Source organism: Panthera leo, chromosome F3 (assembly GCF_018350215.1).
Source record: "Panthera leo isolate Ple1 chromosome F3, P.leo_Ple1_pat1.1, whole genome shotgun sequence".
NCBI lineage: Eukaryota > Metazoa > Chordata > Mammalia > Carnivora > Felidae > Panthera > Panthera leo.
The window spans coordinates 2,940,026-2,953,536 of record NC_056696.1 but is presented as its reverse complement, the minus strand read 5'-3'; the positions used below and the strand labels follow the sequence as shown (position 1 = coordinate 2,953,536).

Sequence of the window (13,511 nt, the reverse complement as noted above, 5' to 3'; positions counted from 1 at the left end):
TAAGAACTAAGACAACTCTGCAATCCGATAAAGTTTTTATAAAGTGAATAATTAACTGTTCATAACAGTTGGTTTCCTCTGAGCCTCATGGGAATTAAATTATTCACTCTTAACCTCCCTTTTTTTCATTTCTATTATAAACGTGATTTTTAGGGATTATGAACTTAAATTTCAGAGCACCTGAGTGGCTCAGTCACGTGAGCGTCTGACTGTTGATTTTGGCCCAGGTCAGGATCTCACAGTCATGGATTGAGCCCCATGTTGCTTCTGTGCTGAGCTTGGAGCCTGTTTGGGATTCTCTCTTTCTTTCTCTTTCTCTCTCTCTCTCTCTCTCTCCCCCTCCCTCTCTCCCCCTCCCTCTCTCCCCCTCCCTCTCTCCCCCTCCCCCTTCCCATCTGCCCCCTCCTCTGTTTGTGCACTCTACCTCTCTTTCTCTAAAATTAAAAAAAAAAAAAAAAAAAATCAAAATTTCTTTGTCTCCTTAGTGCAAAGAGAGAAGAATCTTCCTTTTCTGATTTTTCCTTTTTTCAAAAATTATGACTGTTTATCCTGAGGACTTCTTATCAAACATACTTTTTAGAAAGGAGAAATACGAGAGAGAGAAAGTTTAGACTATCCATAGAGCGACGTGCCCCAGCCTTCAGGTTTTTGTTTTTGTTTTTGTTTTTTTCTTTAAAGGATGCAGTCTTTCAACCTGTCCTTTCAAAAAAGGAAAATTGCCTGTCTGGTTCATTAATGTAATTTGTAATGTGCTTTATGAGATCACCCACACATTTCTCCCTGGCCAGATAAGAGTGGACTGGACTGGCAGTGGGTGGCAGGGAGACCGCCTGTGGCACTCAGCAAGCACAGGTGGCCACAGGACACTTTCATGTTAATCTGGGATTTTCTGTTTTGATCCTTTGGTCTTTTCCTTAATTGTTTTTTCCATTCAGCCTTTTGATAGCAAAGTAGTTTTGGTTTTTTTTTTTAATGTTTTTATTTTTTGAGGCAGAGACAGAGCACAACTGGGGGAGGAGCAGAGGGGGGAGGAGGGAGGGAGGGAGGGAGAGAGAGAGAGGGAGGGAGGGGGGGAGAGAGAGAGAGAGAGAGAGAGAGAGAGAGAGAGAGAGAGAATGAGAATCCCAAGCAGGCTCCTTGCTGTCAGTACAGAACCCAACGCGGGGCTTGAACTTACAAAGTGTGAGATCATGACCTGAGCTGATCCGAGCCACCCAGGTGCCCCAGCAACGTAGTATTTTCATACTATGACTTAAGGTTTAGCCCCCTGACCTCCGTAGGATAAAATATTCTGTGATGAATCCTGGCATATGGGCTAGTGCGTCTCTCCAGCTGAAACGTAATGTTTATAAAGCCGAAACAATTGGTAAAGTTATTTGAGTCTTGTGTACTTCTCTCTTTTCTCAAAGAGTAATGAGCCCCACGAGACGATGCCAATTGCTGCCTTTGGACAAAAACAGCGGCCTTCTCGGTTTTTTATGACGCCACCACGGTTACATTATACTCCTCCTCTCCAGTCACCGATTACGGTAAATATTTCTTAAATGGCATCTGTAAGTGATGCCATCATAAATGATTCTTATGCATGTGAGTTGCATTTGTATGAAATACACATCTGTGACGGCACCTTCAGGAGGTGGCTACGTTATCTTAAGTCGTCAGTTAAATGAGTACATAGTTGCTTCAACTCTGTACTTCAACTCTGTATTTTCCTTTTTGTAAGATTTGTAACGTAATATCCATTAAAATAGGAATTACTGTTATCTAAAAATAAAATGCTTTCTTTTGAACCGTCAGTGGTTAAATGATTCCCTTTTGTTCCCATAGGATAATGACCCTTTACTAGGACAGTCACCGTGGAGAAGTAAAATTTCTGGCTCTGACACTGAGACGTTAGGCGGTTTCCCCGTGGAGTTCCTGATCCAAGTGGTAAGAATTGCTCAGAGTAGCTTGGCGTGCTTCTGAAAAAAATTCAGTGTCTTCTGTGTTGTTAAAGCTGAAAATTTGTCAATGACCAAATATTTTTACTTTTTTTTTTTTTTAAATCATCGTGTTGTTTTTAAGAACTCTTGTTATTTCCAACAAAGCTTGAAAGTAAAAGTCACAACAGGCAGAAAAAGACTTAGAAGTCTTCTTTGTTGAGCTTTTCTTAGGTTTGGTTCTTACTATTTTGCTGTGTTAGGGCCTCTAACATTACAGCATATGCTCTGTCACATTCTGAATGGTTAACTTAATAACTTGTTAAGTATGAGGGGTTTTTTTGTTGTTGTTTATTTATTTTGAGAGAGAAAGAGTGCAAACGGGGTAGGGGCGGAGAGAGAGGGAGAGGGAGGGAGAGAATCCCAAGCAGCCTCCGTGCTGTCAGCACACAGCCCGACACGGGGCTCGATCCCATGAACCATGAGATTCGTGATCTGAGCCGAAATCAAGAGTTGGACACTTAACTGCCTGAGCCACCCAGGCATCCCAGAAGAAGAGGGGTGCCTGACTCTTGATCTCAGGGTTGTGAGTTACAAGCCCCATGTGGGGCATAGAGATTACTGAAAAATAAAATCTTAAAAAATAATAATAAAAGAAGCGGTTAGGAAACCAAGAGTCCGACGCTTAACCACTGAGCCATCCAGGTGCTCCTGAAGGCTTGTATTTAGTGACCTCAACGCATCCCGCCGCCGTCAGCTGAGCTGTCCTGACGCATCAGGTTGCTAAGTAGCGATCAGACACTGAGACACGCAAGCCCCACCTGAAGCGAGTGTAGAATCTTCTGTAGAACAAGATTCCCGAAGAGCCTGATTCAGAAGAATGCAATGAGCTGTTTTCTTTGAATATGCCATTAAATAAAGGATTTACTTTTAATCATAGTCTAATAATGTTTGATTTGTTTCTTTTCCTTTTTTGAAAAGAAAAACCACTTTGGCTGGGTGGGGGTAGAGTAAAAAAAAAAAAAAATGTCCGTAACATAATTTGTTAAAATATTCAGTGTTCCCACTTGCAAAATTGATGTCATTTTAAGGGAAAATTGTGTCATTTATGTGGGTATGTATAACATTTAGTATTCTTTGATCATACGTTCACAAATAGGACATGTCATTTTTTAAAGAACTTCTTTCTTTTAAATAGTGGAAGTAAAAACAAAGCTGATATGTCCTATTTGGACAAGTGTGTGTATGTGTGTGTGTGTGTGTGTGTGTGTGTGTGTGTGTGTGTGTGAGAGAGAGAGAGAGAGAGAGAGAGAGAGAGAGAGAGACTGACCAGCAGAGGGAGCCAGAAGCTAAGTACTACTGCACTACTTGTAAAGCATTGATATTTTTAGTAATGCTTCGATGTTTGGTTTCAGTGCTTAATTTTAAAATTCAAAAACTAAGTGTAAACCTCCATTAAGACACTAATTTCATTATTATTTTAAGCTATCTAAAAGGTAAAAGTTCTTTTATGTACTAGTCTTTTGTATTATGTAAGGTTCAATGAAACGCAGGTTGCTCTTGTTAATATTAAGCTTTGAAATATATACATATTTAAGTAATCTCTCTGCCCAAAGTGGGGCTTGAACTCATGACCTTGAGATTAAGAGTTGCACCCTCTACTGACTGAGTCAGCCAGACACCTCTGAAGTAGATATATTTTTATCTTCTTCTGAATATTTTTTCTTATGACAAAATAAATACTAAAAAATTTTGCAAGTTTTCATAATTCATAGTTTACAATGAATTTTCTTTTCGAGGGAACTTTTTTTAATGTTTTTTTTTAATGTTTATTTTTGAGAGACAGAGCATGAGTGGGGGAGGGGGAGAGAGAGGGAGACAGAATCCAAAGCAGGTTCCAGGCTCCGAGCCATCAGCACAGAGCCCGAAGTGAGGCTCAAACCCACAGTGAGATCATGACCTGAGCTGAAGTCGGACACTTAACCGACTGAGCCCCCCAGGCGTCCCTCGAGGAAACTTTTTATTTCCTGGGATTAGGGATTTTGAGGAATCTAAAGAGACTGGTCTGCTTTTTCAGAGAAGACTCAGTTTTGAAAAGAATTCAAAGGAAACGTCATGATTTTCTATCAAGAGCAAACACCACAAAACTGAAATAGAAACAAAAAAGGGACCCTTGCCATCTTTTACTGCTTCCAACTCTAAAGAATCACACATAGTTCCATGAAAATCCAGCACCTTGGAGGAGAAGGGAGGCCTGTCCAGAGATCTAAATACAGTCACTAAATACGATCTGTCCCGTGACAGTCCTGGGGCATGTCTTACCAGCCCCTCTGCCCGGATCAACTTAGAGGCCAATTTCTTAGGGCGTCTTTATTGTTGAAAATGTACAGACTTAAAAGCAGTAGCTTCGTTTACTACGTCTCTGTGTGCCCGTCCACCAGCTGGCTGGTCTGATATCATTGCTGCTCCCACCCTGGTCTCCCTTTTGCATTATTGAGAAGCAGACACTAAACATCATATCCTTTATATGTAAATGTATTAGTTTGTATCTCTAAGAGATAAGGGCTCTTTTTTTCTTTTTTTTATAAAAAAATTTTTTTAACATTTATTTGTTGAGAGACAGAGCATGAGCAGGGGAAGGGCAGAGAGAGAGAGGGAGACACCGAATCCGAAGCAGGCTCCAGCTTCTGAGCGGTCGGCACAGAGCCCGACTCGGGGCTGGAACTCACAAGCCACGAGATCATGACCTGAGCCTAAGTTGGACGCTCACCCAACTGAGCCACCCAGGTGCCCCGTTGTTTTCTTTTTTTTAAAGAAACACAACTAAGTTGTGTGAGCTCAGTTGGGTGACCGACCGACTTCGGCTCAAGTCGTGATCTAATGGTTTGTGAGTTCGAGCCCCGTGTCAGGCTCACTGCTGTCAGAGCAGAGTCCACTTTGGATCCCCTGTCCCTCTCTCTCTCTGCCCCCTCCCCCTCTCGCACGCACGCACATGCTCTCTCTCTTTCAAAAATAAACATTAAAAAAATAATAACAATTAAAAGACAGAAAAAGAGGGGCGCCTGGGCTGCTCGGTCAGTGAAGTGTCCGACATTGGCTCAGGCCGTGATCTCACGGTTTGTGGGTTTGAGTCCCGCATCAGACCCTGTGCTGACAGCCCGGAGCCTGCTTGAGATTCTCTCTGCGCTTTGTCCTTGCGTGCGCGTGTGTTCTCTCTCTCTCAAAATAAATACACTTTAAGGCCGTCGAATGTTCTTTTTCCCATACGACTTACTTGTTGAAGAAACTACTTTTGTGGGAATTTTTTGTTCTGACAGGAGACCCGCACATTTTCTACGTTCCTTTATGTGACGTGGCTGCGGTGACGATCAGTGCCTCGATGTAACCATTCATTAGCATCGCAGCTTGGCACTGCTCTCGTTCTGTCAGTCCTTCTTTGTTTATTAACTGAAATAGCTTTATAAAGAAAAACTTCCCCTAACCTATTATCCGGTTACCCGATGATCTGGTTTATATGGTTTGTATAGGAAGACGGGGTAAACACAGGATTCTTTCTCTTTGTCTTCCAGCTTATAAAATAATGAGTTTGGTCACTAGCATTCTCCAGTAATGATTAATGGTTTTACGGCATCGGTTTGAACTCCTAAGTTTCAACATATTTGTGCTTCCATCCAGTGAAGGGGTTATTCTTATTGGTCCCTGAATTGTCCCATGTTGGGCCAGTGAAAGCTTGTTCAGGCTGACTGCTTAGTCCTTTTGACATGTCCTGGTTACAGTGGATTTTTTTTTTTAATATTTTGCTGCCAGCCAATCAGATTTATAAAATAAAAACGCCTGAGCTACATTTATTTATTTTGCAACGCTAAAATCTGCTAAAATACCATAGTCGAGAAATTGGTAATTTGATGTCTCTTTTACTTAAAGGCCGCTATTTATTCCGAAACATTTCTTTGTCTTTGTCCGTAGACCAAATTATCAAAAATCCTCATGATTAAAAAGGAACATATCAAAAAATTAAGGGAAATGAACACCGAAGCAGAAAAATTGGTAAGGATATTTCTCTTTTTTGTTTGCTTGTCTAATTTTCAAATGGTGGGGACTTCTGTTATCTGAGGATGTACAAATTTTTTACAGACGAAAACCTTGAGATAAATGTTATTGTTAAATCCTCATTTGCTATCTTTATCTCTCGTTGTACTGAACACAGCCGAGCAAATTGTCAGTGCAATGCGGTTCGTTACCCCAGACCTCATTATGCCACCGAGTGTCCAGTTGAACGGGATTAATGGGTTTGCTGGGTTCGTTGACAGTTTGCGTGAAGGTAGGCCCCCTAGCGTTGGCACCTCTGACTAAGGAAGTCGTGTTAACAGTGGTTATGAAAAGTGATCCGGAATGAATAAAATCCAGAAATACATAAATTGGCATATTCAGATTATCTTGACAGTGTTTATATCCTATTCTGTTCATCTAATTGATCCAAAAACGTGAGAGTCCCCATTTTATTCATAGGAGAGAATTATCAGAGTTTCTTTAAAAATGTAAAAACTTCGCTAGGAAAGTGTTTGAGGTATACTGGAAGTCATAACTTGCTTATGGATGTATAGGGTGGCAAATAGATTTCATCCCAAGTGCTGTCTCCACGTGATTGCACATGGTCTTGTGGGAATTTGGACGTTAACGGCGGGCTCGTGACCGGCCTGGGCGAGCACTGTAGCTAGTTACCCGCCTCTGCAGGAGAGGGAGTCAGCGTTCCCCATCCGTCTCTAGTGTGTGCGGGCAAACGCATGGACAAGCGATACCCGAGTGAGAGGGGAACAGTCTTCTTTTAGGATGATGGGATTTTTTTATCTGAACTTGACTTCGAATTTTCTAAGTTGAACCTCCGTTTTGTGGAATTGGAAACTGAAGACCGAAGACGTCAAGGGATTTCAGTCTAAGATCATCTGCTGGTTGATAGTACAAATACCCAAACGGGCTTCTGGGTCCCAGCTTAACTCACTTAGGTGCAGTATGACATTAGTATCGACAGAGACAGGGCTTATCAAAGAGAGCAGAAAATTAACCGTGACATTTTGCCGTGACACGTCCTAAACGTAAAAATATGTGCACCTGCTTCTTTCCTGCTGGACTCTTAATTCTTAGCCTTGGTTTCCAGCAGCTCGACCCCTGCCCTTTTCGCTACGCTCCCCCACTGCACCTCCTCAGATCACTTCGTCATCTCTTCCGTCTTTATGCACAATCAAGTCACTTCACTTCCGTGTCACCAGCTAGGACTTTCCCTGCGTCTGCGCTCCACACCTTGAACTAACTACTGGGCTCGCCTTAGCCTGCTTAGCGCTCCCTACTTCGAATGGAGGCCCGATTGGATGTTGGCTTGCTTCTTGGCATGAGAGAACTTTTTAGAAGTCTAGATGGCTTGATATGTTTTATCGTTAGTTTTGTTTGATTTATGATTAAAAACAGTTCCCATTATAAAAATCCAATTATTGTAAGACTGATGACAAAAACCGTGGTTCTTTTATTAAAAAAATTTTTTTAATGTTTATTTTTGAGATACAAAGAAACAGCATGAGAAGGGACAGGGCAGAGAGAGAGGGAGACACAGAATCCGAAGCAGGCTCCAGGCTCGGAGCTGTCAGCACAGAGCCCAACTTGGGGCTCGAACTCACAAACTGTGAGATCATATCCTGAGCCGAAGTTGGACACTTAACCAACTGAGCCACCCAAGTGCTCCAAGATTTTATTGTTTTACTCCCCCCCCCCTAAGATTTTATTGTTTTAAATGATCTCTCCACCCAATGTGGGGTTTGAACATACAACCCCAAGATCAAGAGTTGAATACTCTACCGATGGAGCCAGCCAGGTGCCCCAAATCAGTAGTTATATTTAACATTAATAAAGTTCAAGCCCTGCATCAGGCTCACTGCTGTCAGCGTGGAGCCCACTTCGGGCTCTTTTGAATAAAAGGCAAAGATTGCCAAACTGGATGAAAAATAAAACCCCAACTCTATGATGAACACAAGAGACACATTTAATATTAAAGGATCCTGAAAATATAAAGTTTTAAATGTATGAAAAGATATACAGGGCAAAGTTTTAAAATAACAGAAGGTCTGACGGCTATATTAATATCTGACAGTAAAATTCAGGGCAACAGATATTGGATATAAAGAAGTTTGCTTCTTAATGATGAAAAGTTATAATTTCAAGATAATAATTTGAAATTTATATGTACCTGATGATGACTTCCAAATACATAAAGCAAAAATTGACAAAATTCAAAGGAAAAGATAATCCCACTCTATAGAAGGACAGTTTCCATAGCCCTCTTAGTAACTAATAAAACAAGTAGTCAAAAAATCTATTCAGGAGGGGTTCCTGGCTGACTCGGTTGATAGACCACGTGATTCTTGATCTTGGGTTGTGAGTTCAGGCCCCACGTTGGGCATAGAGCTTACCCTGCATCGGGCTCTGTGCTGTCAGCTTTAAAATATATCTAATAAGGATATAGATTTTAACAACACAGTTAACAAACTCGATCATGCTGGCATGTATAGAATATTATACATACCAGCTATAGGGTACCTATTATTTTCAAGTTCACATAGAATATTTACAAAATTTCGGGACTTCTGGGTGGCTCAGTCGGTTAAGCATCCACCTTCGGCTCAGGTCACAGTTCTTTGTGTTCAAGCCCCACGTCGGGCTCTTTGCTGACAGCTCAGAGCCTGGAACCTGCTTCTGAATCTGTGTCTCCCTCTCTCTCTCTCTGCCCTTCCTCTCCTTGTGCTCTGTCTGTCTCTCTCAAAAATAAACATTAAAAAACTTTTAAAAAATCATTAAAACTAAATTCTGTTTCTACTTGCCCAAGTCACTTTATATTTCCATGCCTTCCCTGAACTTTCCCACCATTTAAAGTGAAAAAGTCTTGGGACACCTGGGTGGCTCAGTCAGTCTGACCTCGGTTCAGGTTATGATCTCATAGTTAGTGGGTTCGAGCCCCGCGTCGAGCTTCACTCTGCCAGTGAGGAGCCTGCTTGGGATTCTGTCTCTCACCCTTTCTCTTTGCCCCTCTCCCACTCTCGCTCACTCTCCTGCTCTCAAAATAAATAAATAAACTTTTTTAAATTTTATTTATTTATTTATTTTAAAGTTTATTTATTTTTGACAGAGAGAGAGGCAGAGAATGAGCAGGAGAGAGGCAGAGAGAGATGGAGACACAGGCTCAGAAGCAGGCTCCAGGCTCTGAATTGTCCGCACAGAGCCTGACGTGGGGCTCGAACTCACAAACTGCGAGATCATGACCTGAGCTGAAGTCAGATGCTCAACCAACTGAGCCACCCAGGCGCCCCAATAAACTTTTTTTAAAAAGTTATTGAAAAAAAGCCCAGAAGCTCGAATTGTTACCAAGAGGGAGATGGGAAAGGAAAGAGGCCTCGGTTCTTTTCTCTGCCACAATGAAGAATTGGAGGACAGCAGAGCGCAGGTAGAGCAGACAAGGTTTTATGAAAGTCCGTTCGTGGGGAGGAGCGCGCCAGTCCGCAGAGCCCGCAGCCTGACAGGCCCTGATAACGTGATAATCAGCCGACTCCTCCTGTCCTTTCCCGGGATGTACTCGAGGGGCACCTGGGTGGCTCAGGTTAAGCGTCCGACTTCAGCTCAAGTCGTGATCTCACGGTTCGGGAGTCCGAGCCCCTCATCGGGCCTACTGCTGTGAGCGTGGAGCCCACTTCGGATCCTCTGTCCCGCTCTTTCTGCCCGTCGCCTGCTTGCGCTCTCTCAAAAATAAATTCAAAAAACAAAACCAAACCCAAGATGTAGGGGAAATGCCTGCATGGAGTAGGAAACCGCATCATTTCTATTCTAGAGGCGCAGGTCAGGTAAGGACAAGCGCTGCTCTCTGCACAAGGGCAAGAAGCTTAACAGACAGCTCTTCCTCTGCTGGGATGTTGTAACCGCACACCGACTCCTAGGTGGCTGCGCTGGGGTGCTCCCTGGGCGGCCCTCGGCTGGGGCTCCCTGTCAGGGACGTCTAAGGCCCGCCCTCCCGTCGCCCGTGCCTAGCTTCCTGCCTCACAGAATGAACTACATGTCCAGAGGCTCCTCCATTACGTTCCCAAGAAAATTTAATATGGATACGATATTAACGACATAGCAGAATTGACAAAATGGCAAAACTCCTTAAACGTTAGAACATTCCTTGAAGGGGTATCTGGGTGGCCCAGTTGGTTTAGTGTCCGACTTCAGCTCAGGTCATGATCTCACAGTCTGTGGGTTCACGCCCCATGTCTGGGCTCTCTACTGTCAGTACGGAGCCTGCTTCGGATCCTCTGTCACCCTCTCTCTGCCCCTCCCCCGTTCTCGTCCTTGCTCGCTCGCTCTCTCAAAAAACAAAATTAAAAAAAGAAATAAAAAAAAAGAACATCACTCAAACACCTAGGAAGTCTGATGATGTCCAAAGAAAATACGGCACTTCCATGGGCATAAAAAGATGAAGCAGACAGTGACTGATTTTAGGGGATCTCCAAGTGGTAACAGTCTACTCACGTGAATATCTTGATTGAGTCTCACAATGCAAAACTCTCAAAACATTTAGTAAAATCATTCCAACTGGTAAACATAACCTGGGCATTGGTAATAATATGTTTCAAACACACTCACTCGGGATTCCCGGCTGGCCCAGTCTGTGGAGCGTTCGGCTCTTGATCTCAGAGTCGTGAGTTTGAGCCCCACGTTGGGCATAGAGATTACTTAAAATTAAAATCTTCAAAAATAAATAAAACGTATTCACTCATTATGTTAATGTTACAAAAGCACTAGCATTTAAACATAAACCTGGCATTCAGGTTCATGGGATAAGATCAAGGCACGACGTATCAGATTACTGTAGAATGATACGTTTCCCAAGGAAGGAAAAGCCTAAATCACGTGTTTACTTAGAGAATCGAACCTTAAATTGTTTAGGGGCGCTTGGGTGGCTCTGTCAGTTAAGCATCCGACTTCGGCTCAGGTCATGATCTTGCAATTCATGGGTTCGAGACCCATGTTGGGCTCTGTGCTGACAGCTCAGAGGCTGGAGCCTGTTTTGGATTCTGTGTCTCCGTCTCTCTCTGCTCCTCCCCCGCTCGTGCTCTATCTCTCAAAAATAAACATTTTAAAAAAAATTTTTTATAAAGAAAAACTTAAAGGAATGCTATTGCAAATTGTGTTGATTTTTGGAGAGATGCAAACTATAAATAGTATCAGAAGTATGTTCGGGAGTGTTTTTGATACCCGTCTTTGTCACAGACAGATGGATTTATGCGCAAAGTACCTCCTTTGTGGGGTGCCTGGGTGGCTCAGTCAGTTAAGCTTCCAGCTTTGGCTCAGGTCATGATCTCATGGGTCTTGAGTTCAAGCCCCGCATCGGGCTCGCTGTCATCAGCACAGAGACCGCTTCAGATCCTCTGTCCCCCCTCCTCGCCACTCCCCCACGTGCATGCTCTTTCTCTGTGAATCTCAAAAAGCAGTAAATAAAACAGAAGAGCTGTTCTTTAAACGAAAGGGAATGTAGCAATTTTTCCAGAATTATGAATTACAGATTTTCTGAGTATACGTTCCATTTATGCCATTTAACTTTTTTCTTTATTTTTCTCTAAAGCTTCAAGTTAACAACGTTAAACTAACTGAACATTTGCTAACCCCTCCTGTTTTTAGCACCAGCGACGGGTAATTTTATCTTCCCTATCCCCACCCATCCTCCACCTGAACAAATAGTTAATGTCATTAATTTAATTTGGAAGTTGAAAGCTAACTTAAGTTTTATTTTTACCAAAATATCCCGAGTAGCTTGCTGTTTCTCACCTCAAAGGACTGGACGTACTATTTTGTTCAAAGTATATTTTCTTGTGGAATTTACAAGGAAAATAGAATATTGGTCTGACAAAGTCTCCTTTGATGGTGGAAAGCTTAATCTTTTATCTCAGACTTTACTCAGCAAAAATATGAACTCAGAAGTTCAAACTTTCTATTTGTAAAGTGATTGAGATTATTATTTTTTATTACTTTATTTTTGTTACTTTTATTTATTTTAGATTATAATAAAATATTTAGTCCCTTTTATTTTTTAATGTTTTATTATTTATTGTTGAGAGGGAGGAGAGATAGAGATGGACAGAGAGAGGATCCCAAGCAGGCTCCATGCTGTTAGCACAGAGCCTAATGTGGGGTTTGAACTCACAAACAGTGAGATCGTGGCTTGAGGTGAAATCAAGAATCCAACACTTAACTGACTGAGCCACCCAGGCGCCCCAAAATATTTAGTCACTTTCATAATCCAACAAGGACAAATTTCTCAATCCTATACCTTGCTCAAATTATGTAGTATATTAACTCGGGGAAAATTTGAGGTTGTTCATTTCAATATGCCTTTTCTCTTTTGGGTTCTTTGAATATCTTAAAAATATACAGAGCATTCACAAGCTAATAGTGCACATGGAATTTATTAAAATAGGTTTGAATTGCTTCAGCATATATAAAAGTGGATGTTGAACCAACAGTCCCACTTTGAAAAGATGCCTTACCCTACATGAGTAAAGATGCGTAATAATCCAAGGAGGTCCAGGAAAAGGCGTCTGTCCCCGAGAATTCTGTCGGAACCGTAGTTAAAACCTGTGTCAGTGGTTCGCCGAGTGATACGCCCTCCATGCTGCTTCCCGCTCTCTTTTCCACCAACTTTGGAAGTTGGTTTTCCTGCCCAGAATATGTTGTCGGAACTGTCTTGCCATGCTTTAGTCCTCTTCATTTGGGGGGTTGGGGACCTCTGCAGAAATCTGCTTCCCAGTTAACCAGCCTTCAAAGTATAATCCATTTTGCACGTCACACCCAACCTGCGTGTGGCAGCCTGACTGATTGACTCTGGGAGCCGTTGGTAGAAAACCATGTCTGATTACAGTAAATATTTAAAAGGTCAGGTTTTTTTGTTTGTTTGTTTGTTTGTTTGTTTTAATGCAGCTTTACTGATACCTTGCACACACCCATTTACAGGAAGTGGACAACTGGTTTTCAGTTCATAGTTCAGTTCGTGGCTTGTGCAGACGTTCTCACAGTCCGTTTCAGAATATCGTCATCACTCCCGAAAGAAACCCCACTTATTTTTTAGCAGTAACTCCTCGTTTCCCCTCAAAAGCCGCACCCCCCGTACCTCGGCAACCGCTAATCTGATTTCCGTCCACCCGTTCTGGACGTTGACCGTGAACGAATCATGCGACGTGTGGTCTTTGGGGACGGGATTCTTTGCTGTGGCCCCATGTTGTGAAGGCCCATCCGCCTGGTTTGTGCGTTACCGGTACTTCTTTTGTTGACAAATAACATTCCGTTGTGTGGACTCAGCCCGTCTTCCTTATCTGTTCCTCGGTCGCTGCCACTCTCGGGCTGTTACGAGTAAGGCTGCCTGAAAGCTTGTGTATAAGGTTTCACATAGACGTGTGTTGTCGTTTCCGTTGGGTCTTTGCCTAGAAGTGGAGTCGCTGAGCCACGCGGTATCTCATTTAAGCTTTTGAGGAAGTGCCAGGCTACTTTCCAAAAAGAAGACCGATTGCGACGCAGTTTTCC

At 42.6% G+C, this 13,511-nt stretch overlaps 1 protein-coding gene across 10 annotated transcripts in view; it reads left to right on the top strand.

Annotated features, from left to right (window-relative positions):
* The window catches only part of LIN9 (lin-9 DREAM MuvB core complex component), a 60,965-nt gene that overhangs the window by 34,382 nt on the left and 13,072 nt on the right, over nucleotides 1-13,511 (top strand). For all 10 annotated transcript variants that reach the window (XM_042925016.1, XM_042925020.1, XM_042925024.1 and 7 more), the window contains 3 exons: nucleotides 1,410-1,529; nucleotides 1,828-1,929; nucleotides 5,886-5,966. In XM_042925016.1, coding sequence (XP_042780950.1) covers nucleotides 1,410-1,529; nucleotides 1,828-1,929; nucleotides 5,886-5,966 — 303 coding nt within the window. The remainder of the gene's footprint in view (nucleotides 1-1,409; nucleotides 1,530-1,827; nucleotides 1,930-5,885; nucleotides 5,967-13,511) is intronic.